At 46.9% G+C, this 27,315-nt stretch overlaps 1 protein-coding gene across 2 annotated transcripts in view; it reads left to right on the top strand.

Annotated features, from left to right (window-relative positions):
* Window positions 1-15,988, top strand: part of LOC138661482 (ornithine decarboxylase-like) — a 41,353-nt gene extending 25,365 nt beyond the window's left edge. For both annotated transcript variants that reach the window (XM_069746198.1, XM_069746206.1), the window contains exons 9-10: window positions 15,462-15,568; window positions 15,677-15,988. In XM_069746198.1, the coding sequence (XP_069602299.1) occupies window positions 15,462-15,568; window positions 15,677-15,931 (362 nt within the window). In that variant the 3' untranslated portion in view covers window positions 15,932-15,988. The remainder of the gene's footprint in view (window positions 1-15,461; window positions 15,569-15,676) is intronic.
* The last annotated feature ends 11,327 nt before the right edge of the window (window positions 15,989-27,315 follow it).

Raw genomic sequence — 27,315 nt, forward strand, 5'->3', positions numbered from 1 at the left:
CCTGCACATGTGATAGCCGTCTGTTGGCCTAAAGTCACCCCGACCCGTGACGTAGGGGTGACGGTCACGGTGTGAATCGTGACGAATTGGTGGCAGCGGTCAGGGGAATCCTGATAACTGGTGGCAAGGCGGTGGGATCTTAGAGCATTAGTGATTTGGTTTGAGCAATCATTCCTCTCACTAAAAACTTGCAGAAAGTTCTTGCGAGGACTCTGTGCAAATAAGTTTGGAGAACGAACTCAGTGTTTTATTAGTCTTGAGACAATTGTGTACTGGTAATTATCTCCTCCCTTTCTCTTCGTTTTTCTATCCTATCTTTTATTTGGCAACCATGGCTGCGAAAGGGGAAGCCTGGTACAACCAGCAGAAGAAGGACATTCTTGCTGGGATATGCATGTACCACGGCCTGAACCCCCAGGACAAGTCCAAGGATCAAATGGTCGCTGACCTGGTGCAATTTGAAGCCGACCAAGCCAGGTCACAGAGCCCAGAGGCCGCAGTAGCCAGCACCAGCGAACATGGTGCTGCAGCAGAGGTCCAACCACTGAATGCTGGCCCTGTTAGCGATCCGGGCGAATTGGACCCCCACCTGCAGGCGGCCTTGAAAGAATTCCCCACTGACGACCATGAGGGACGTCGGCAGCTGATTCAGCAATACCGGCAGGAGGCCCAGCAAGCCGAGAGAGAGGCCCGAGCCGAGAGAGAGGCCCGAGCTGAGAGACAGGCCCGAGCTGAGAGAGAGGCCCAGTGAGCCGAGCGGCAAGCGGAGCGGGAGTACCAGCTGCAGTTAGCCTAACTGCAAATGCAGGGGTCGTCCCAGCCCAGCCGTGAGCCCAGCAGCGCTCAGATACCTAAGCCCCGGCCCGATCACTTTCCTGTTATGGAGAAAGACGGGGACTTGGACACTTTTCTGCGGGCCTTTGAGAAAGCCTGCAGACAATACCGGCTGCCTACAGATGAATGGGCACGATACCTGACACCAGGGCAGAGAGGCAAAGCTCTGGAGGCATTTGCTGCCCTCCCTCAAGAACAAGATGGTGACTATGAGGCCATCAAGCAGGCTCTGATAGCCAAGTACCAGCTTACACCCGAGGTGTACCGTAGAAAGTTCCGGACCCTCCAACGTGGCCCACACGACAGTTACAGTGATGTGGTGCATGGACTGGGGACCCACTTTGACCAGTGGACCCAAGGACTGTCAGTGACCACCTTTGCACAGCTGCGAGACCTGATGATCAAAGACCAGTTCTTTCATTTTTGCCCAGCTGAGGTGCGACAGTTCGTGATGGACAGAGAACCCAAAGACGTGACGAAAGCAGCGCAGATTGCCGATGCCTATGAGGCCAACCGTAGATCGGAAGTGCGGAAGCCAGTCACCACCAACTGGAGAGGGGGTAAGCCTGCAACCAACGCCAGTATCCCTGCCAGCCAACACACCAGAGGTCCTGGCCCCGTGGCCAACAGCACCAGACCTACCACCGAACCTCGCAAGTCTTTCACCTGCCATCAGACAGGTCATATCAGTCCCTCCTGCCCAACCAAGCAGAAGAACACCCCAGCCAAGGCCCCAGGGCCTAATGCAGCAGTTCTTTTGGTGGGTGGTGTGGTTGGGAGGGTGTGTGACAACGTACAGCACGTCACTGTGGGAGGCCATGTTGCTACAGGCCTCAAGGACACCGGGGCTGAAAGAACCCTCATCCGACCCGAACTGGCGGCCCCTGAAGAAATCATTCCGGGGAAAACCCTAACTGTCACTGGGATTGGGGGCATCAGCTGTCCCTTACAGATGGGCCGGGTTTTTATTGATTGGGGTGCTGGGAGCGGGGTGAAGGAAGTGGGGCTGTCTGATAATTTGCCCACTGATGTTTTGTTGGGGACTGATTTGGGGAGGATGGTTGCATACTACGTCCCTGACACCCCTCCCCAATCTACTAATGAGGGTAAAGTTAACCCTGATGATGATGATGATGGGAAATCGCATGTGTTACCTGACCATGCTTTATCTTGTAATGATGCATCTAATAACCATTTTTTTCCTAGGATAGATGGTGAAAATGTTGTACCTGTGCCAGCTGACCCTGATAATGATTTTTCTGTGAAGGTTAATGTGTCCATAGGTACAGGCGAGCCCAGCCACGTTGCTCTGCGGAGTGAGACGGCTGAGGAACCCCTAACAGGGGCAAGTGTCGGTGCTACAGGAAATGGGGAGATGCATGGGAACCGTGAGGAAGGTGATGACATGAAAGTGACCAGTGCCACCGAGGAAGGTAACTGGCCCATAAGTAGCACTGCCCCTGGAGTGTTGGGGGTGGATGGGGAGGTAGAGCCCATAGCAGCGCCGGCTGATGGGTCTGAAGAAACCCCCGGGGAGACAGCCTACGCAGCTGCTGTCACCCGCAGTCAGAGTGCCCGGAACGCAGATAACTGTCTGCCTTCCGGACCCTCCTCAGTCATCACTGTGACTGAACCAGAGGTGGACCCAGAGCAGGTCCAAGAGGGTTCCCGTGGGGAAGGGACCCTGACGTCGCTTCTGGCTTCCCCTAGCCAGGAGTTTCAGGCCACTCTGCACACAGATGCGAGCCTAGAGAGTTTGAGACAACTCGCCGGGACGCGCTTCTCCGAGACTGATAAGGAGAAGGTGTTCTGGGAACGAGGAAGGTTGTACCGGGAGACCGTACCCGGAGAATCACAAAAGGAGTGGTTGAGGGAAAGACAGCTGGTCGTCCCGCAGCAATTCCGGGGTGAGTTGTTGCGGATTGCCCATGAGATCCCGCTAGCTGGACACTTGGGGATCAGCAAAACTAAGGCCCAGCTGTCTCAACACTTCTATTGGCCTAAGATGGGGACAGATGTGTCAAACTACTGCCGCTCCTGTATCACTTGTCAAAGAGTGGGGAAGGCGGGGCCTGCTCTTAAGGCTCCCCTGATCCCCTTGCCAGTGATAGAAGAGCCTTTCCAGAGGATTGCGGTGGACATTGTGGGCCCGCTGGCCGTCCCCAGCAGCTCTGGAAAGCAATACATCCTTACTGTGGTAGACTACGCTACCCGGTACCCAGAGGCAGTAGCTCTGTCGTCAACTAGGGCAGATAAGGTGGCGGATGCCCTGTTGGCCATCTTTTCACGTGTAGGATTTCCCAGGGAAATGCTTACTGATCAAGGGACCCAATTCATGTCTCACCTAATGAAGGCTCTCTGTAAGAGAATGCAGGTGAAGCACCTGGTATTGAGTGCGTATCACCCACAGACCAATGGCTTGTGTGAACGCTTCAATGGTACCCTCAAACAGATGCTACGCATGCTGGTTGAGACGCAAGGGCGCGACTGGGAGCGGTACCTCTCACACCTGCTATTCGCTTACCGAGAGGTTCCGCAGGCCTCGACTGGGTTCTCCCCCTTCGAGCTCCTGTATGGCAGGCGAGTCCGGGGACCCCTTGGGTTGGTAAGAGAATCCTGGGAAGAGGAGCCGAACCCTTCTGAAGTGTCCATAGTTGAGTATGTCATGCGCTTCCGTGACAAGATGCAGACCTTGACGCAGTTGGTGCATGACAACATGACGCAGGCTCAGGCTGACCAGAAGCACTGGTACGACCAGAACGCCCGGGAGCGGACCTACCACGTGGGTCAAAAGGTGTGGGTGCTGGTCTCCGTACCAACGGATAAGCTTCAGGCAGCCTGGGAGGGCCCGTACGTCATCCACCAACAGCTCAACCCGGTCACATACGTGGTCACGCTAGACTACGCTCGGGGTAGGTGAAAGGCCTTTCACGTCAACATGATGAAGGCTCATCACGAACGTGAACCTTTCGTCCTACCGGTCTGCAGCTTGCCCGAAGACGATGAGGAAGACACCCTCCTGGACATGCTGGCCCAAGCCAAGGCCAATGGGTCCATCGAGGACGTGGAGGTAAGCGCCTCGTTAACTGAACCCCAGTGGTTGCAGTTGCAAACCACACTGGAACCCTTCCGGGTCGTGCTCTCCAACCGACCTGGGAGGACTGAGTTAGCCGTCCACGAGGTGGATACCGGGAATCACGCCCCACTACGGCGAACACCCTATCGAATCTCTGACCAGGTGCAGCAGATTATGCGCCAAGAGATCGATGAGATGTTACAACTGGGGGTGATTCGACGGTCAAAGAGCGCGTGGGCATCACCTGTAGTTCTCGTGCCAAAGAAGGACCGGACCACCCGGTTCTGCGTGGACTACAGGGGGCTCAACGCCATCACAGCCTCCGACGCGCACTGTTGTGAGTTCTGTTTTTGGGCTCCCTCTGGTGGTTACTGATGGTACTGGGTGACTTGTGTTCTCTGCGGTCTCTGGTGTCCACCTGTTCCATCAGGTTATGGGAGTTTCCTATTTAACCTGGCTTTTTTGTCATTTCCTCGCCGGCTATCAATGTAATCAGCGTGTCTTTTTACCTCTGCTCCCTGCGTCTGTTATCTTCAGGACAAGCTAAGTTTTGATTTTCCTGTTCCACGTTTTGCTTAATTTTTGTATTAGTCCAGCTTGCAGATATGTGATTCCTTGCTGCTGGTTGCTCTAGTGGGCTGAAATTACTCCTCATGTTCCATGAGTTGGCACATGAGTTCAAGTAATTTCAGGATGGTTTTTTTTTAAGGGTTTTTCGCTGACCGCGCAGTTCACTTTTGTATCCTCTGCTATCTAGCTTTAGCGGGCCTCATTTTTGCTGATTCTATTTTCATAATTACGTATGTGCTTTCCTCTCATTTCACCGTTATTACATGTGGGGGGCTGCTATTTCTGTGGGGTGTTTCTCTGGAGGCAAGTGAGGTCTGTGTTTCTTCTGATAGGGGAAGTTAATCCTTCGGCTGGCGCGAGACGTCTAGGAATCATCGTAGGCACGTTCCCCGGCTACTGCTAGTTGTGTGTTTAGGTTCAGGATCGCAGTCAGCTCAGGTTCCATCACCCTAGAGCTTGTTTTGTTTTTGTGCTTGTCCTTTTGAGATCCCCTGCCATTGGGATCATGACAGCGCACCCAATGCCTCGCATCGAGGAGCTGCTGGATAAGTTAGCTGGCGCAGATTACCTAACAATAATGGATCTGAGTCGAGGATACTGGCAGATTCCCCTGAGCCCCGAGGCGCAGGAGAAGTCCGCCTTTATCACACCCTTTGGACTGTACGAGTCCACGGTCATGCCCTTCGGCATGAAGAATGCCCCTGCCACTTTCCAGCGGATGGTCAACCTCCTGCTTCAGGGACTGGAGAAGTACACCGTGGCATACTTGGATGACATTGCCATCTTCAGTTCCTCCTGGGAGGAACACCTGCAGCATCTCGAGGAGGTGCTCAGGCGAATTCACCAAGCAGGACTGACTATCAAGCCAGGAAAGTGCCAGATGGGCATGAGGGAGGTTCACTACCTGGGGCACCGGGTAGGCGGGAACTGTTATGAAAGGTAATTCAGTACCACAATGGACATAGAGGTCAGCGCACATACAGTGACCTGGAAATAACCCAAAAAACAAGAACGAGCTCTGAGACGTGGGAACTCTGTTGACCGCAATCCCTAATCCTCTCAAACCACAATAAAGGCAGCCGTGGATTGCGCCTAACGCTCCCTATGCAACTCGGCACGGCCTGAGAAACTAGCTAGCCTGAAGATAGAAAATAAGCCTACCTTGCCTCAGAGAAATACCCCAAAGGAAAAGGCAGCCCCCACATATAATGACTGTGAGTTAAGATGAAAAGACAAATGTAGAGATGAAATAGATTTAGCAAAGTGAGGCCCAACTTTCTGAACAGAGCGAGGATAGGAAAGGTAACTTTGCGGTCAACACAAAACCCTACAAAAACCACGCAAAGGGGGCAAAAAGACCCTCCGTACCGAACTAACGGCACGGAGGTACACCCTCTGCGTCCCAGAGCTTCCAGCAAGCAGTAAAAAACAAATTGACAAGCTGGACAATAAAAAAACAGCAAACAAATAGCAAAGAGGAACTTAGCTATGCAGAGCAGCAGGCCACAGGAACGATCCAGGAGGAAACAGGTCCAATGCTAGAACATTGACTGGAAGCCAGGATCAAAGCACTAGGTGGAGTTAAATAGAGCAGCACCGAATGACTTCACCACACACCTGAGGAAGGAAACTCAGAAGCCGCAGTACCACTTTCCTCCACCAACGGAAGCTCACAGAGAGAACCAGCTGAAGTACCACTTGTGACCACAGGAGGGAGCTCTGCCACAGAATTCACAACAGTACCCCCCCCCCTTGAGGAGGGGTCACCGAACCCTCACCAGAGCTCCCAGGACGACCAGGATGAGCCATATGAAAGGCACGAACAAGATCGGGAGCATGGACATCAGAGGCAAAGACCCAGGAATTATCTTCCTGAGCATAACCCTTCCACTTAACCAGATACTGGAGTTTCCGCCTTGAAACACGAGAATCCAAAATCTTCTCCACAATATACTCCAACTCCCCCTCCACCAAAACCGGGGCAGGAGGATCAACAGATGGAACCATAGGTGCCACGTATCTCCGCAACAATGACCTATGGAATATGTTATGTATGGAAAAAGAATCTGGAAGGGTCAGACGAAAAGACACAGGATTAAGAACCTCAGAAATCCTATACGGACCAATAAAACGAGGTTTAAACTTAGGAGAGGAAACCTTCATAGGAATATGACGAGAAGATAACCAAACCAAGTCCCCAACCCGAAGTCGGGGACCCACACAGCGTCTGCGATTAGCGAAACGTTGAGCCTTCTCCTGGGACAAAGTCAAATTGTCCACTACATGAGTCCAAATCTACTGCAACCTTTCCACCACAGTATCCACACCAGGACAGTCCGAAGACTCAACCTGCCCTGAAGAGAAACGAGGATGGAACCCAGAGTTGCAGAAAAACGGTGAAACCAAGGTAGCCGAGCTGGCCCGATTATTAAGGGCGAACTCAGCCAAAGGCAAAAAGGACACCCAGTCATCCTGATCTGCAGAAACAAAGCATCTAAGATATGTTTCCAAGGTCTGATTGGTTCGTTCGGTCTGGCCATTAGTCTGAGGATGGAAAGCCGAGGAAAAAGACAAGTCAATGCCCATCCTACCACAAAAGGCTCGCCAAAACCTCGAAACAAACTGGGAACCTCTGTCAGAAACAATATTCTGTGGAATGCCATGTAAACGAACCACATGCTGGAAAAACAATGGCACCAAATCAGACGAGGAAGGCAATTTAGACAAGGGTACCAAATGGACCATCTTAGAGAAGCGATCACAGACCACCCAAATGACTGACATCTTTTGAGAGATGGGAAGATCTGAAATAAAATCCATAGAGATATGTGTCCAAGGCCTCTTCGGGACCGGCAAGGGCAAAAGCAACCCACTGGCACGAGAACAGCAGGGCTTAGCCCGAGCACAAATCCCACAGGACTGCACAAAAGTACGCACATCCCGCGACAGAGATGGCCACCAAAAGGATCTAGCCACTAACTCTCTGGTACCAAAGATTCCAGGATGACCAGCCAACACCGAACAATGAACCTCAGAGATAACTTTATTCATCCACCTATCAGGGACAAACAGTTTCTCCGCTGGGCAACGATCAGGTTTATTAGCCTGAAATTTTTGCAGCACCCGCTGCAAATCAGGGGAGATGGCAGACACAATTACTCCCTCTTTGAGGATACCCGCCGGCTCAGATACACCCGGAGAGTCGGGCACAAAACTCCTAGACAGAGCATCCGCCTTCACATTTTTAGAGCCCGGAAGGTATGAAATCACAAAGTCAAAACGGGCAAAAAACAACGACCAACGAGCTTGTCTAGGATTCAACCGCTTGGCGGACTCGAGATAAGTCAAGTTCTTATGATCAGTCAAGACCACCACGCGATGCTTAGCTCCTTCAAGCCAATGACGCCACTCCTCGAATGCCCACTTCATGGCCAGCAACTCTCAATTGCCCACATCATAATTTCGCTCAGCAGGCGAAAACTTCCTGGAAAAGAAGGCGCATGGTTTCATCACCGAGCAATCAGAACTTCTCTGCGACAAAACAGCCCCTGCTCCAATCTCAGAAGCATCAACCTCAACCTGGAACGGAAGCGAAACATCTGGTTGACACAACACAGGGGCAGAAGAAAAACGACGCTTCAACTCTTGAAAAGCTTCCACCGCAGCAGAAGACCAATTGACCAAATCAGCACCTTTCTTGGTCAAATCGGTCAATGGTTTAGCTATACTAGAAAAATTGCAGATGAAGCAACGATAAAAATTAGCAAAGCCCAGGAACTTTTGCAGACTTTTCAGAGATGTCGGCTGAGTCCAATTATGCATGGCTTGGACCTTAACAGGGTCCATCTCGATAGTAGAAGGGGAAAAGATGAACCCCAAAAATGAAACCTTCTGAACACCAAAGAGACACTTTGATCCCTTCACAAACAAAGAATTAGCACGCAGGACCTGAAACACCGTTCTGACCTGCTTCACATGAGACTCCCAATCATCCGAGAAGATCAAAATGTCATCCAAGTACACAATCAGGAATTTATCCAGGTACTCTCGGAAGATGTCATGCATAAAGGACTGAAATACTGATGGAGCATAGGCAAGTCCGAATGGCATAACCAGGTACTCAAAATGGCCCTCGGGCGTATTAAATGCAGTTTTCCACTCATCGCCTCGCTTAATACGCACAAGATTATACGCACCACGAAGATCTATCTTGGTGAACCAACTAGCCCCCTTAATCCGAGCAAACAAATCAGATAACAATGGCAAGGGGTACTGAAATTTAACCGTGATCTTATTTAGAAGGCGGTAATCTATACAAGGTCTTAGTGAACCATCCTTCTTGGCTACAAAAAAGAACCCTGCTCCTAATGGCGACGATGACGGGCGAATATGCCCCTTCTCCAAAGACTCCTTCACATAACTCCGCATAGCGGCGTGCTCAGGCACAGATAAATTAAACAGTCGACCTTTTGGAAATTTACTACCAGGAATCAAATCGATAGCACAATCACAATCCCTATGCGGAGGTAGGGTATCGGACTTGGGCTCATCAAATAAATCCCGGTAATCAGACAAGAACTCAGGAACCTCAGAAGGGGTGGATGACGAAATAGTCAGAAATGGGACATCACCATGTACCCCCTGGCAACCCCAGCTGGACACAGACATGGATTTCCAATCTAATACTGGATTATGGACTTGTAGCCATGGCAACCACAACACGACCACATCATGCAGATTATACAACACCACAAAGCGAATAACCTCCTTATGTGCAGGAGCCATGCACATGGTCAGCTGGGTCCAGTACTGAGGCTTATTCTTGGCCAAAGGCGTAGCATCAATTCCTCTCAATGGAATAGGACACTGCAAGGGCTCCAAGAAAAACCCACAACGCCTAGCATACTCCAAGTCCATCAAATTCAGAGCAGCGCCTGAGTCCACAAATGCCATGACAGAATACGATGACAAAGAGCAGATCAAGGAAACAGACAGAAGAAATTTTGACTGTACCGTACCAATGGTGGCAGACCTAGTGAACCGCTTAGTGCGCTTAGGACAATCAGAGATAGCATGAGTGGAATCACCACAGTAGAAACACAGCCCATTCAGACGTCTGTGTTCTTGCCGTTCAACTCTGGTCAAAGTCCTATCGCACTGCATAGGCTCAGGTTTAAGCTCAGGTAATACCGCCAAATGGTGCACAGATTTACGCTCGTGCAAGCGTCGACCGATCTGAATGGCCAAAGACATAGACTCATTCAGACCAGCAGGCATAGGAAATCCCACCATGACATCCTTAAGGGCTTCAGAGAGACCTTTTCTGAAAATAGCTGCGAGCGCACCTTCATTCCACTGAGTGAGTACGGACCACTTTCTAAATTTCTGACAATATACCTCTATTTCATCCTGACCCTGACACAGAGCCAGCAAATTATTCTCTGCCTGATCCACAGAATTAGGCTCATCGTACAGCAATCCGAGCCCCAGGAAAAATGCATCGATATTACTTAATGCAGGATCTCCTGACGCAAGAGAAAATGCCCAGTCCTGAGGGTCGCCACGCAAAAAAGAAATAACGATCCTAACTTGTTGAACTGGGTCACCAGAGGAGCGAGGTTTCAAAGCCAGAAATAGTTTACAATTATTTTTGAAACTCAGAAATTTAGTTCTATCTCCAAAAAACAAATCAGGAATAGGAATTCTCGGTTCTAACATAGAATTCTGAACCACAAAGTCTTGAATACTTTGTACTCTTGCCGTGAGCTGATCCACACATGAAGACAGACCTTTAATGTCCATTGCTACACCTGTGTCCTGAACCACGCAAATGTCTAGGGGAAAAAAAAGGCAAAACACAGTGCAAAGAATGGTCTCAGAACTTCTTTTTTCCCTCTATTGGGAATCATTAGTACTTTTGGCTTCCAGTACTGTTATGAAAGGTAATTCAGTACCACAATGGACATAGAGGTCAGCGCACATACAGTGACCTGGAAATAACCCAAAAAACAAGAACGAGCTCTGAGACGTGGGAACTTTGTTGACCGCAATCCCTAATCCTCTCAAACCACATTAAAGGCAGCCGTGGATTGCGCCTAACGCTCCCTATGCAACTCGGCACGGCCTGAGAAACTAGCTAGCCTGAAGATAGAAAATAAGCCTACCTTGCCTCAGAGAAATACCCCAAAGGAAAAGGCAGCCCCCACATATAATGACTGTGAGTTAAGATGAACAGACAAACGTAGAGATGAAATAGATTTAGCAAAGTGAGGCCCAACTTTCTGAACAGAGCGAGGATAGGAAAGGTAACTTTGCGGTCAACACAAAACCCTACAAAACCCACGCAAAGGGGGCAAAAAGACCCTCCGTACCGAACTAACGGCACGGAGGTACACCCTCTGCGTCCCAGAGCTTCCAGCAAGCAGTAAAAAACAAATTGACAAGCTGGACAGAAAAAAAACAGCAAACAAATAGCAAAGAGGAACTTAGCTATGCAGAGCAGCAGTGGAAAGTGACAGGCTTGAACTGGATTCTAACTTTCCAGAAATGCATGGAAGTCCTTTGTCTTGTTTTGTTAAGATATTACACAACCCGTTTACGTAAAAAACACGAAAATATATATTCTTTACACCCCTCCGTGGATCTATTCACCACGTAAAACCTGAGCTTCTAGCTCCATCTGGTAAAGAAGTAGGGTTTTCTCTGTAAATATGTATCCCAGATAGGACATATTTGATCTCATTAGAATGCTCACGTTAATCCGAGATGAATGATGGGTTTGTTAGGACCATGACATGTTTTGTAGCGGAGTTATCGAAATTAGATATAGATTAGAATAAAATGAGTTAACTGAAGAGGTAGGAGGGACGAGGTGATCCAACCCCTTTCTGGGATGTTACAGGCTTGGCTATAACTCTCTGCACACATCCCCAGCTTCTGCTTGTCCTATTTTCCTGGAAGAGCTGAGCACATGCCATGAGCTGGGACGTATGGAAGACTGCCCTAGCCTGGGGGCCTGCCATGCTTTGAACATGTGAGTGTTATCTTTTCTCCTTTATTCCCTTTATGTTATAATTACCCGTGTACATATTTGCAATTGTCTCATTTGTAACATCTTTATAAAATATTTTTGATAAAGCACTGCCTAATTTTTTATGGAATATAATATTTAATATTAGTTCGTTCTCCTGTTCTAAACCGTACCCTAAGTCTTCTGAAGGGAAATACGCTACTGTTACTGTTGTGTTGGGTTAGCTTCGGACCCGTTTAATCGAAGCTGGTGGCAGCGAGAGTGTGCTGACTGTTGAGTGATGCTGTAGCGACTGCGGCGTTGATAATTATTGTTCCTACCTGAGTGGGAGTAGTTATCGCGTCGCTGCAGCGTGCCCAATAGCCAGTATATAGCAGGAAGCCTTTCTGGCGACCAATTACCCAGGGTGCAGTACCTAATCTGACCTGAGAGTAAGGGGGGCGCAAGAGAGCTGCAAGTGTTAAGTGGAACTGTAAGCGGGATATACATAAATCCCTGCAGTTTGTGGTATATTGAAAGCAGTGGGATACCTAGAATAAGCCCCTGCTGTAAACTAAAAGGTCAATAGCCTTGTGTGTGTTTTCTCATCTCATTGTTAGCAGTGGAGGGATAACTAAGATAAGCCCCCCTGCACATGTGATAGCCGTCTGTTGGCCTAAAGTCACCCCGACCCGTGACGTAGGGGTGACGGTCACGGTGTGAATCGTGACGAATTGGTGGCAGCGGTCAGGGGAATCCTGACACTGGGCATCGTTTTTGAGAGAGAGAGAGAGAGAGATTTCTCCATTCCAGAATCAAAAAACAAAGCTTCTGGGCATGCTCAGTGTGTTAAAAACGGATTTGGTCGCCGGAAATGTTCTTTCACACATCAGTTCCATGCGTTTATTGCCGGAAACGTCCCTTCAGGCTTTTTCGACGGACAAAAAAAAACGTTGCAGGAGATGTTTTTTGTATCCGGCAAAAAAGCCTGAAGGGACGGATCCGGCACAAAACGGATGAAACGCATGTCCTTCAGGCACAATCTGGCAGTAATACAACTCTATGGGGAAAAAACGGATCAGGCATCAGAAAAAAACTGATCCAGATTGTGCCTGAAACTGCCGGATTGTGCCTGAAACCAAAAACCTGATGTGTGAAAGCAGCCTAACTGTCCCTAACACTAATTTCAGAACCAGTCCAACATCAATGAAGTTGGTGGCAGACTCACAATCAATGAAAGCTAACGCAGATAACTATTGTTTCTTAAAAAGTAGTTCCATGTTTAGGAGTATTTTGCCTGAGGAGTAAAAAGGTACCTGGGAGTCTGGGTGACCTCCTTGACAATCACCCAGATTTAGGCGTCTTCCGTTGACTTGTTTGCTTGACGGTGTGCTGAGCAGTCCTTAAAGAAATGTCCAGCGTGACCACAATAGAGGCAGAGTCCAAGATTGCGCCGACATCTCCTCTCAACAATTCGAGAATTGGCAGCTCCAACCTCCATTGGTTCTGATTCAGGAAAGTTTACGGACTCGGGAAGATTGATCGATTGAAACACCGAGCCACTCATCACGTGTCTCCCAAATTCTTCATTGCATTTAAATAGCCTAAGTCATGGCCTGCCCTAAAGAACGAGGTGGAGAATGCAGAGCCAGAGCATCCTTAATCCTGGATCAGACGCATCTCTGGCACTCCTGAGTTCAGGCACAGCGCTCCTGACAGGCAAAGGTTAGAAAAACACCTATAATATCTAATTATCTAAATTGCTAGGCTATACAAATAACCAGAGACCTTCATAGGGATGTATGAAAAGAGAGTACACAAAATTAAATGCAAAAAAAAAACATTGTCAGAATTTTAACCCAGCAGCTCTTGTGCACCAGGCAGCAGCAAATCCCTCTAAGGTATTCAGCTCACTGGACAGTTCCTTGCTAACCCAGATACAAGTACCTGTGTTGCTTCTGATTGTCTCCACCCTGAGTTCCTTATTGTCTCCACCCAGTAATCTCCTGTTTGAGCGCCCTACTTAAATCTGGCATTGCACTTACTTCCTTGCAAGATTATTGAGCTCCCAGCCTTTAGTCAAGCTCTCCTTTCACCTGCTGCTTCATCCAATATTATACTGCTGCTACCTTGTACCGACCCCTGGCTATTCCTGATTACGGAACCTGGTGATCCTTTAGCTACACTGCTGCTCCAGTGTACCGACCCCTGGCCATTCCTGACTATGCAACCTGCTGATCCTCTAACTATACTGCTGCTCTTGTGTACCGACCCCTGGCTATTCCTGACTACACTACCTGCTGGTGCTGCCCTTAGTGGTTGCAATGCCACTACTCCAAACAAGGTCAGTTCACAAACTTTGCGTTATTCATTCATAAAACGAGCAAAATAAAAAATTATCATGCTAAACCCTACTAAGTATGAACTTTTGAAAGTGAGAACCTTCAGGCGAAATGAGCCTGAGAGGCCACAGAGGTCACAACTGCTCTCCTAAGGACGGCGGTGAAACTGAATGGGGGGACTTCTAGCAGCACCTAAAGATAGGAACGTACTAGGAGGGACAGGATCCCCTGCCACCTTGGAGAGTATGGGGAAAAAGAAATGTGTGAGCTGTGCCTGTCAGGCCTATTGCGCCTAGTGCAGGGTTAAGAAAAGCAGAAAGACCTTTGTGGAACTGGCACCTGAGAGCTGCATAATTCCACAGAACTTCAGAGGACCATTGCCGGAACTCATATCTATAGTGGTGCGGCACCCTGTGTTATGATTTATGGTTCATGATCTTTGTCTCTACGACCTGAACCCTGTCAGGTTTATCATAGATCATCCCTAAGGCATCAAGAAAGGCATCAACAGAAGACTGTTCTGGGGCTAGTGGGGTCAAAGAAAATGCTCAAGTCTGCGGGTCCCCTCGCAGTAGGAGCTAGCTGTGAGGTAGGGTAGTTAAACGTTCCGGGGTCAGATTCCAAGAGAGCACATCATAAACTAAAGGGGAAAGACAAAGGCGTAGTCAGGTCACGGTCTGAGGTCAAAATACCAGGAAGATAGTGGATCAGAGCAAAGGGACTAGGTAATTGGATGGTCAGAACGAGGTCCAAGGTTAGCTAGCAATAGATCAACAAACACAGCACAGAAAAACAAGGCAAACATGCAACATGGAGTACATAATACGATTGGTAGAGATCTGGGACTGACAGCTTAGCTAAGTAGCTGGGTAATCACTAAGAACAAAGAACAGTTGAGAGAAGCTGAGCACTTCCCAGTCTCAGATTGCACGACTGAGCTGTTTCTCAAAATGCCAACAGCTCAGCTGGCTCTGCACTAGATTGGACGACTGATCTGTCAATCACTGCGTCCAAGACACATTGAGTGGAGGAATTGTAACAGGTAGAAGTTTTCTCGAATGTTCTTTGAGGTTAAATTCAAAACCAAACCCTCGAACATTGTTATCAATCAAAAAATAACAAAGTTATGGTTCTTGCAAAAGGTTAAAAATGAGTGTGCCCTCCAAAACACTTTAGACTCTTCATTCTGAACCCAAAGCACAAAATTATAGATTCTCTGGGATCTAGGAGACTCAGAACTATCTTATCATCTGGACCACTACATTGACTATTTTTCATTATCCTATCATATTCTGGAATTTTATGACTTCCTAGGTCATGATCACCCAAAACGTTCAGCCTAGTGCAGTTCTGATTGTTTTTACGTGCCTCTGAATAAAGTTTACCAAAAAGTCCCACATTTCTCATTATGTCTGGAGCTGATTGCCCATGTCCCAGGCTATTGGATGATGACGGGCTGGGGGAGGTGGGTAACATTTTTCAATATATCTTAGAGACCTATCAGTATCTCTGGAAGGTTTTACGTAATAGATTAGAGCATACCAATCAACAACCAACATGGCGCAAAAGAAATATTTCTTATCCAGTGATAGTTGACTGTATATTGATTTTTTGTGTGTGTGTTTTACAGACACAGACGGGAAAGAGATCAGGAAACTCTCGTATTATATGAATGACGGAGTACTTGGAACATTTTGGGTTCATGAATTAGGAGGTCTGAAGATGAAACCACTGAAGGTAAATTACCTCTTACACCAATAATACACACATGACGAATGTATGCCCAGTTGATATCAGATTGGAGCAAATATGTATTCACATATATATTGTTTCCTTCTGTACTAGGACCACCACCATTCACAACAACAGTTTCCAAGCAGACTCTGGGGACCCTGCTGTACAGACTATGACCTTATTATAGAAGAAGTAAATCTCCCAGAGCTGGAAATGGGAGAATGGATAATATTCCCAAACAAGGGTGCCTATAGTATATCAAACGCAACAACATTTAATGGGTTCCAAATACCGACCGTGTACTATACAATGAGTGAAGACAAGCTGAAGAAAATCCAGAAAGGGCAAATTTGGGCCAACCCATAATTTTACTGTCATTTTTTCATGATATGCGCAGATAATAAAGTAAAAATGGACACCAGCTACCGATGGACCCTTGAATCTCTTCTTGCTTAATCCCAAAAAAGAGCCACCTTCCCTTATTAAGGCTCCGTTCACAAGCAGCGGGCATATAATTCACCTCGCAACCCCCAAACAACTAAAATTCTTCAAATATGCACAGTAGTCAAACATAGCAATAACATTTTTTTTCTCTTTAAGGCATATACCATACAGGTTAATTACATTTATGTTTTGACAGATTAGATTTTTGCAGACACGTCAAAAGTCTTTATTTTAAAACCGGCAAAAAACTGAGGAATTTGAATTTGTTTATGTGTTTTTAAAACTTTTTTTTTACTATTTTTTTATGGTATTTGAACCTGCAACCCTTTGATTGTATTTTCTATTTACTGCAATAGTATATAGAGTAAATCATGTTTTTGGAATTCCAGCCACAAGCAGCCATGGTAGCCCAACATAGCTGTCAACCAAGTTGGCAGCTATGGGAGGCTTCAGTTGTCCCTACGCTGCCATGGTTAACCATCATTGCTCCATTTAAATGCTACTTTCTGTAATTGACAGCGGTATCAAAATATGGTTGAACAGCAGCAATCTGTGCAAGCTCTGGTTGCTGCTGTTACAAGCTGTTGTTACCTGCAGTACAGCACAGCCATAATGTGCCATGTTTGGAGTAGACTTAGCGTTTGAGCCTGATCCAAATGTGGACCTCGGCATGGACAAAGAGTAATAATATCAATTTGCCCCATATGGTTAAATTGTCACTGGGCTTCCAAAAAAAGTATGACATTTCATAGTCAGATTTTACTTGGCGCGAGGTTCAGGTGCTGAAACTATCAATGATCGATGAAATTAAGAGACAAAAGTGTTCAGCCATAACTCTCGTTGAGGTGTCGTTGGCTGAAGAGGGGTCGTAGAAAGTCCCAGCGCCCGGACCTCTACCAATCAAATCTTCTGACCAGTCACTGTGATATATTAAAAGTCTTTATAAGTTCTCTCTCTTTGAGACTTCTCTGATGGCAGAAACAAAAGGATCAGAAGTCTAAAATCGGACATCATTTGCCAGGGGATAGTCGGGAGCCTCCACATACATTAGGCTGTCAGCTGAAATCATCAATATTGGTTGGTTCGAAGAGACATTAGTCTAAAGTGTGTAGGGGATATATATATATATATATATATATATATATATATATATATATATATATATATGGCTTGCTTTAAAGTCTAAGCTATTTATTTAAAGAAAAAGTAGAAATGTAAAGCCCCCATACACATTGGGAAAATCCCTGTTATCCAAACCCTTGGTCAACCGCTGCTGTATCTCATGTGTATGGCTCGGTTTACCTACAGTGGATATTCTACATCAATACAATTCGTTTTATTGAACGGTGGTGTGGAGGAGTGATACCATAGGTACTAGAGGTACTATAAATCTGACTCAATAAATTAGGAATCCTATCTATATGCTCAGTGTCGGACTGGGGTGGCAAGGGCCCATCAGTAACATTGATTCTGGAAGACCACTGTTCAATTATTTGCAAATAGTTCATTTCCCTCATTCACAAACTTTCCTGAGCTTCTATATAATAATACATTATGTAGTTTGTTGGGTGAGAGATGCTGCTTTTGTCTGTACATAGAGAGACAAATGGGGCTAACTACTGTTCTTGTTAGGATGTAAATGGTGTACTCTTGCAGAGCGGCCCGCCAGGGGATTCACCTGTTTCCCTGTGGGCCAGTCCTAGCCTTTATATACTATAGTATAAAACTTTACATGAGAAGCATTTATCTTATATGTCGGGTAATGTAAACGTTAAAAATGATCTCGTATCTAATGAGGACCTAACACGTAAATGTAATTGCCTGGTGTACACTGACGAGCAAAAAGGTGACAATGTTTTGAACTTTTTACTTTCAGGCTCCATATCTCACCATCCGCTACTGCTTCAAATGTGAGACTGCCATCATTTTATACAAATCATCTTTGAAATCTCATACAAAGATTTGACTTGTAACTATTTAGCATATGATTAGTTATGCTGATTCTTGTCACGTCACTGCATTGTTACTGTTTTGCTCCTGGTGATGAAAAAATCTTTTTCTTCCTGTATACTACAAATTACAACCTGTTCTAATAGCTCAGTGTGATATGAGGTGGTTCCCAAGTGAAAGGTCACTGGTTTGAATTGAGGAGCAGCCATAAAGAAGATTTCCAAAGAAAAGAGAAGCAGCAGCATCCAGCTCATCGATAGTGGTTTCTCGGCCAAAAAAATTGCCAAACTGCATCATTCGAGGGCCATCACAGTAGGAGGTGGCTGTCCAGGCAAAATATTGGAGTGAACAGGTTTAAAATTACCTTCTACAAGACCTGCCGTATACTGGAAAACCACTTAAATCCTGCTGTAAATCGAGAACACCCCACGAGACCTGCTGTATACCAAATATATGGCAAGTGATAGGTCCTCTTTAAGTGCCTGCCCACAAAATAAACACTTCCATTTTTGCATGACATGCTTCATGAGTTTCACCCAATGAAGCCTCAATATTATTTAATATTTGGTGATCCAAGGTATGGTTTAATGTAAGGATCCCTGGTGATCTTTTTCTTTAACGGCCTTCAGCTCGATCTCGAGTCATGGCAGCTTGAGGGATGAACACTCTGTAATGAGATTGATTTTATGCAGGTCTAGATAGGTCCACCAGGGTCTTCTCTGTCTTTATTTTGATTGTATCAAGCCATTGGGTCGCTGGTCTTCACCTTGTTCCTTCTACTCTTCCACCATAATATCCTTCTCCAGTGATTGTTCTCTTTGCATAATGTGTCCAAAGTAGGCAATTCATAGCTTGGTGATTTTTGCTTCAAGTGACATGTCTGGCTTGATTGGTTCCAAGATTGATTTTTTGACTTCTTGCCATCAATGGTATTGATAACTTCCTTCTACAGCAACAGTTTTCGAAGGCGTATATTCTTTTTCTGTCTTGATTCTTAATCGTTCACATTTCGCATCTGTATGTTACCACAGAAAAGATCAGACTATCTTCCTCCTCCTGGACCTGTCCTCTGCCTTTGACACAGTAGACCATTCCCTATTATTACAGACCCTCTCATCCCTTGGCATCACAGACTTGGCCCTATCCTGGATCTCATCATACCTAACAGACCGGACATTCAGCGTCTCCCACTCACACACCACCTCCTCACCTCGCCCCCTATCTGTCGGAGTCCCACAAGGTTCAGTCTTTGGGCCCCTGCTCTTCTCCATTTACACCTTTGGCCTGGGACAGCTCATAGAATCTCATGGCTTTCAGTATCATCTCTATGCTGATGACACACAGATCTACATCTCTGGACCAGATATCACCTCCCTACTAACCAGAATCCCTCAATGTCTGTCCACTATTTCATCCTTCTTCTCCACTAGATTTCTAAAACTTAACATGGACAAAACAGAATTCATCATCTTCCCCATCTCACTCGACCCCCCCCAACGAACCTATTCATTACAGTAAACGGCTGCCATGTTGAATTGATTCACTCATCTTTAACCCTAAAAATAGTTCACACCCCAAGTCCAAGACCTCAAAACTAAGTTCGACTTTGGACTTCAGCCCTAAATTTAATTCAAATCCCAACCTTCAGATGTCAAAAGTGGATTCTGATCCAAGGCGACAAGCAATTACTTTAGAACCAAACTTCAGACCCCAAAACTAATAGAGACTCCAGATTTCAGACCCCCAAAATTATTTAGACCTCAACAAACAGTTGCACTTCCCTAACTTGATGATGGAATACGAGACACAAACTGCTGCCAAGGGGCTAGTAGGTAATGACACGGTTAACCAGCAGAAGGCACTTTCCATACCGATACGCCACTCTCTCAAATAGACTATTCATGTCACAAAACGGTGCCAGACAGTACTTAGACAACATTTTTGAGCCCCCATAGACACGTTTGATCCATCTGTCATGCCAGCCATAGTGCTTGTCACCAGGGCCGGACTGGGACTGAAAAGCAGCCCTGGCACACAATCTCAGCAGCCCATATTCTAAAAACACCCTCTCTCCATTGAAACAATTTATATACAAAGCATAATCCTTCTATATTATTTCAAAACACTTTTTTTTCGGTGATTACTTGTATCTCCATTCATACTGCACCCACACACACAAATGATACACCATTTGAAAGGTAAACTTGCCCCCCTTCAGCAAGAAAATAGCCAAACAAACCACACATCTACGATGTGATCACAAAATACACTTTAAACATTAATTTTCATAAACCTGCAGTAAGGAAAAATGACCTGCAGGTGGCACCACACTACCCCAAAGCACAGTACCACAAAGCTGAAACAAATCCTAACATTTGCCTTGGGGACTTTCCAGCTTGCCGAACTCCTTGCCCAGCCAATTTCAGGCAGGTACATATAAAATATTTGCAAGATATGTGGAAGTAGAATAAAAGTAAAACTTTACCTGTTTAAGACATCAGCTTTAAAACTGAAGATATAAATGAATGCAGCCTAAAAGAGACCGGACAGGTTCTGAACCATCAGATTTTCTGTATTATTGGACAGTCATTGAAAAGTCTATCTTCTTTCTAAGGTTGCAGATTATTGGTGACCTGGAGTCGCCTCTGGCTCCAAGTAAAAAACTACAGCATTGACATAACTCAGACTGTACATTGTTTTCCGATAGGAGAGATTGGTGGTAACAGCCTTGCAAAAATTGAAAAAAAAATCCAACCGTAGGGGAAAAAGAAAGGTAAAATCTGCAGATAATCCTTTTTTTTTTTTTTAAAGGGATATTCCCAATTATTATACAATGGTGTAAATACGCTCAGTTATGGGGGTCAATTCTCCTTCATCATTTTTACTGTCAAAGTGGCACTGCTATACAGGGAGCTGCTCCATTCACATGCATAGGGCTGTGTTGCACTTCCCTACACTGCAGATAGATGGCAGTGCTGCTTTGGAGGGGAAAAAATGCTGCTGCCCCATATCTTTTGCAAGGTCCTGACAATCAGACCCCTTCTGATCAGTAAGTAAAATACCATTATGTTTAATGATGGGGGATCTCCTTTAGGCTGGAGTCACACACACAATTGCAGAAATGTTCCTGAACAGTGATCCGTATGTCATCCGTGTGCAATGCGAGGATACGATTTTCTCACATGTAAGCATCCGTGTGACATCTGGTTTAATGGTAGCTTGCCAGGGGGCGGCATCACAGGAGGCAGGGTCACTGCTTCAGCCGGCTGGCCTGGGGATGCGTCTTCTAGTCTGGTTTAATGGTAGCTTGCCAGGGGGGCGGCATCACAGGAGGCAGGGTCACTGCTTCAGCCGGCTGGCGTGGGGATGCGTCTTCTAGTCTGGTTTATTGGCAGCTTGCCAGGGGGGCGGCATCACAGGAGGCAGGGTCACTGCTTCATCAGGCTGGCGTGGGGATGCGTCTTCTGGTCTCGTTTATTAGTAGCTTGCTGGGGGGGGGGGCGGCATCACAGGAGGCAGGGTCACTGCTTCAGCAAGCTGGCATGGGGATGCGTCTTCTAGTCTGGTTTATTAGTAGCTTGCAAGGGGGCGGCATCACAGGAGGCAGGGTCACTGCTGCAGCAGGCTGGCGTGGGGATACGTCTTCTACTCTGGTTTATTAGTAGCTTGCCAGGGGGCGGCATCACAGGAGGCAGGGTCACTGCTTCAGCAGGCTGGCGTTGAGATGCGTCTTCTAGTCAGGTTTAATGGTAGCTTGCCAGGGGGCGGCATCACAGGAGGCAGGGTCACTGCTTCAGCAGGCTGGCGTGGGGATACGTCTTCTAGTCTGGTTTATTAGTAGCTTGCCAGGGGGGGGTGGCATCACAGGAAGCAGGGTTGCTGCTTCAGCAGGCTAGCATAGGGATGCATCTTCTAGTCTGGTTTAATGGTAGCTTGCCGGGGCGGGGGCGGCATCACATGAGGCAGGGTCACTGCTTCAGCAGGCTGGCATAGGGATGCGTCTTCTAGTCTGGTTTAATGGTAGCTTGCCGGGGGGGGGGGGGGGGCGGCATCACAGAAGGCAGGGTCACTGCTTCAGCAGGCTGGCGTGGGGATGCGTCTTCTAGTCTGGTTTAATGGTAGCTTGCCAGGGGGGCGGCATCACAGGAAACAAGGTCACTGCTTCAGCAGGCTTGCGTGGGGAAACGTCTTCTAGTCTGGTTTAATGGTAGCTTCAGGGGGGCGGCATCACAGGAGACAGGGTCACTGCTTCAGCAGGCTGGCTGTGGCGGCAGCAGTGGACCGAGGCTTCTGGCCGTGGGCTCTAATAGGATGTTTGCGCCAGTGAGTGGAGTCCCCTTTCCCATTGATTCCCTGTGGTGGGCTTAGGGAAAATCGCTGCCGGAGGCCACGCATGCGCAGATTGAGATCTTGTCTCCCGAGATCTCAATCTGCGCATGCGCCATCTTCGGCAGCCATTTTTCCGAAGCTCATCGCAGGGAAATCAATGGAAAAGGAAACTCTGCTCACCGACGCCGACAACATATGAGAGCCTAGGACCAGCAGCATCGGCCCACTCCTGCCACCTCCGCCAGCCTCCTGAAGCAACGACCCTGCCTCCTGTGACCTCGCTTCATCGCAGTCGCCACCCAGGTAAGCTATCTTCAGATTATAAAACGCACCCTCATTTTCCTCCAAAATTTGGAGGGAAAAAAGCATGTTTTATAATTCGAAAAATACGGTATGCCTGCAGAAGCAGGGAGATGCTTTGTGTATGGACAAGTGTCAAGTTTGCATCCTTAACGCCGGCCTTGCATAGATGTTTAGAAGCCTTGTGGTGCATTATATTTCTGTTATGAACTGGTGGTTTAGGAGCAACATGGGACGAACTCTGAAGGAGGTGGTACCTGTACTGACCGCAGTTCCTAAGCATAACACAACACTAGAAGTAGCCGTGGAATGTTCCTGTCACTCCCTAGACATCTCGTCACAGAACTAACTACCCCTAAAGATAGAAACAGGAAAGCTATCTTGCCTCAGAGAAAATCCCCAAAGGATATATTAGCCCCCCACAAATAATGACTGTGAGTGGAGAGGGAAATGACATACGTAGAATGAAACCAAGATGTAGCAAAGGAGGCCAGTCTAGCTAGATAGATAAGACAGGACAGAATACTGTGCGGTCAGTATTAAAAACTAGAAAAATCCACCGCAGAGTTTACAAAAATCTCCACACCTGACTAAAGGTGTGGAGGGTAAATCTGCTTCCAAGAGCTTCCAGCTTAACTGAATAAATCCATACTAACAAGCTGGACAAAAAAAACATAGAATGTACAGAACAATTAAGTCCACCGCATGTGGACAGAAAAGAGCAAAGCAAGGACTTATCTGGTCAGGATATCAGGGAAATCCAAGCAGAGATGTGAATCCAACCAGGAACCATTGACAAGCGGCACAAGCTGAAGGAAAGAGCCAGGCTAAATAGCCGAGCAGAATAGACAATCAGTGGAAGCAGCTGCTGACTGCTAAATCCAAGGAGCAGCCATCCCACTTAAAACCACCGGAGGGAGCCCAAGAGCAGAACTCACAAAAGTGCCATTTACAACCACCGGAGGGAGCCCAAGAGCGGAATTCACAACAGTACCCCCCCCTTGAGGAGGAGTCACCGAACCCTCACCAGAGCCCTCAGGCCAATCAGGATGAGCCAAGTGAAAAGCACGAACCAAATCGGCGGCATGGACATCGGAGGCAATAACCCAAGAATTATCCTCCTGGCCATAACCCTTCCACTTGACAAGATACTGAAGCCTCCGCCTCGAAAAACGAGAATCCAAAATTTTCTCAACCTCATATTCCAACTCTCCCTCAACCAACACCGGGGCAGGAGGATCAACCGAGGGAACAACGGGCACCACATATCTCCGTAACAAAGATCTATGGAACACATTATGAATGGCAAAAGAGGCTGGAAGAGCCAAACGAAAAGACACAGGATTGATAATCTCAGAAATCTTATAAGGACCAATAAACCGAGGCTTAAATTTAGGGGAAGAAACCTTCATAGGAACATGACGAGAAGACAACCAAACTAAATCCGCCACACGAAGCCGAGGACCAACACACCAACGGCGGTTAGCAAAACGCTGAGCCTTTTCCTGAGACAACGTCAAATTGTCTACCACATGAGTCCAAATCTGCTGCAACCTGTCCACCATAGAATCCACACCAGGACAATCAGAAGGCTCAACCTGCCCCGAAGAAAAACGAGGATGAAAACCAAAATTACAAAAGAAAGGTGAAACCAAAGTAGCCGAACTAGCCCTATTATTAAGGGCAAACTCGGCCAATGGCAAGAAAGCCACCCAATCATCCTGATCAGCAGACACAAAGCATCTCAAATAGGTTTCCAAGGTCTGATTAGTTCGCTCAGTTTGGCCATTTGTCTGAGGATGAAACGCCGAAGAAAAAGACAAATCAATGCCCATCCTAGCACAAAAGGCCCGCCAAAACCTAGAAACAAACTGGGAACCTCTGTCAGACACAATATTCTCCGGAATGCCATGCAAACGAACCACATGCTGAAAAAACAATGGAACCAAATCTGAGGAGGAAGGCAACTTAGGCAAAGGTACCAGATGGACCATCTTAGAGAACCGATCACAAATCACCCAGATAACAGACATCTTCTGGGAAACAGGAAGATCCGAGATAAAATCCATGGAAATATGCGTCCAGGGCCTCTCAGGGACCGGCAAAGGCAAAAGCAACCCACTAGCACGGGAACAGCAAGGCTTGGCCCGGGCGCAAGTCCCACAGGACTGCACAAAAGCACGCACATCCCGCGACAAGGAAGGTCACCAAAAGGACCTAGCAACCAAATCTCTGGTACCAAAAATCCCAGGATGACCAGCCAACACTGAACAATGAACCTCAGAAATCACCTTACTTGTCCATCTATCAGGAACAAACAGCTTCCCCACTGGACAGCGGTCAGGTTTATCAGCCTGAAATTCCTAAAGCACCCGCCGTAAATCAGGGGAGATGGCAGAAAGAATCACCTCTTCCTTAAGAATGCCAACCGGCTCAAGGACTCCAGGAGAATCAGGCAAAAAACTCCTAGAGAGGGCATCAGCCTTAACATTCTTAGATCCCGGAAGATATGAGACCACAAAATCAAAACGGGAGAAAAACAGAGACCATCGAGCCTGTCTAGGGTTCAGCCGCTTGGCCGACTCGAGGTAAATCAAATTCTTATGATCAGTCAAGACCACAACGCGGTGCTTGGCTCCCTCAAGCCAATGTCGCCACTCCTCAAATGCCCACTTCATAGCCAACAACTCCCGATTGCCGACATCATAATTGCGCTCCGCAGGCGAAAACTTTCTGGAAAAAAAAGCACACGGTTTCATCAAAGAACCATCAGAATTCCTCTGAGACAAAACGGCCCCTGCCCCAATCTCAGAAGCGTCAACCTCAGCCTGAAAAGGAAGAGAAACATCCGGCTGACGCAACACAGGGGCAGAAGTAAATCGGCGTTTAAGCTCCTGAAAGGCCTCAACAGCCGCAGAGGACCAGTTCGTCACATCAGCGCCTTTCTTCGTCAAATCAGTAAGGGGCTTAACCACACTGGAAAAGTTGGCAATGAAACGGAGATAGAAATTAGCAAAGCCCAAAAATTTCTGAAGGCTCTTCACAGATGTGGGTTGAATCCAGTCATGAATGGCTTGGACCTTAACAGGATCCATTTCCGTAGACGAGGGAGAAAAAATAAAACCCAAAAAAGAGACCTTCTGAACTCCGAATAGGCACTTAGACCCCTTCACAAACAAAGCATTATCACGAAGGATCTGGAATACCATCCTAACCTGCTTCACATGAGACTCCCAATCATCGGAAAAAATCAAAATATCATCCAAAGACACAATCATGAATTTATCAAGATAATTGCGGAAAATATCATGCATGAAGGACTGAAATACAGAAGGAGCATTAGAATGCCCGAAAGGCATCACAAGGTATTCAAAATAGCCTTTCGGGCGTATTAAATGCGGTTTTCCATTAGTCACCCTGTTTAATACGAACAAGATTATATGCCCCTCGCAGGTCAATCTTAGTAAACCAACTAGCCCCCTTAATCCGAGCAAACAAATCAGAAAGCAAAGGCAAGGGGTATTGGAATTTGACCGTGATCTTATTAAGAAGACGATAATCTATACAGGGTCTCAAGGAGCCATCCTTCTTAGCAACAAAAAAGAATCCCGCTCCCAATGGTGACGAAGACGGCCGAATATGCCCCTTCTCCAAAGACTCCTTAACATAACTCCGCATGGCGGCATGCTCTGGCACCGACAGATTGAAAAGTTGGCCCTTAGGGAACTTGCAGCCAGGAATCAAGTTAATAGTACAATCACAGTTCCTATGTGGAAGAAGGGAACTGGACTTGGGCCCATCAAATACATCCTGGAAATCCGACAAAAACTCAGGGACTTCAGAAGAGGGGGAAGAGGAAATTGACATGAAAGGAACGTCACTATGTACCCCTTGACAACCCCAACTAGTCACAGACATAGTTTTCCAATCCAGCACCGGATTATGTTCCTTTAGCCATGGAAAACCCAGTACAACAACATCATGCAGGTTATGCAACACCAAAAAACGACAATCTTCCTGATGTGCAGGAGCCATGTACATGGTCAGCTGCGTCCAGTATTGAGGTTTATCCTTGGCCAATGGTGTAGCATCAATGCCCCTCAAAGGAATAGGGCTCTGCAAAGGCTGCAAGGAAAAACCACAGCGCCTGGCGAATTCCAAGTCCATTAAGTTCAGGGCAGCGCCTGAATCCACAAATGCCATGACAGAAAAAGACGACAATGAGCAAATCAGGGTCACAGATAAGAGAAATTTAGGCTGTACAGTACTGATGGTAACAGACCTAGCGACCCTTTTAGTACGTTTAGGGCAATCAGAAATAACATGAGCAGAATCACCACAGTAAAAGCACAGCTTATTCTGACATCTGAATCCCTGCCGTTCTGCTCTAGTCAAAATTCTATCACATTGCATAGGTTCAGTACTCTGCTCAGAAGACACTGCCATATGGTGCACAGCTTTGCGCTCGCGCAGACGCCGATCAATCTGAATGGCTAGAGACATAGATTCGCTCAAACCAGTAGGTGTGGGGAACCCCACCATAACATCGTTAAGGGCTTCAGAAAGACCTTTTCTGAAAATTGCTGCTAGAGCATCCTCATTCCATTTAGTTAGCACAGACCATTTTCTAAATTTCACAGGGCCAACAGGGTTTTTTCTGCATGATCCACAGAATTAGGTTCGTCATACAATAATCCGAGCGCTTGAAAAAATGCGTCTACATTCAG

The sequence above is a fragment of the Ranitomeya imitator genome, chromosome 1 (genome assembly GCF_032444005.1).
Source record: "Ranitomeya imitator isolate aRanImi1 chromosome 1, aRanImi1.pri, whole genome shotgun sequence".
In the NCBI taxonomy this organism is placed as follows: Eukaryota; Metazoa; Chordata; class Amphibia; order Anura; family Dendrobatidae; genus Ranitomeya; species Ranitomeya imitator.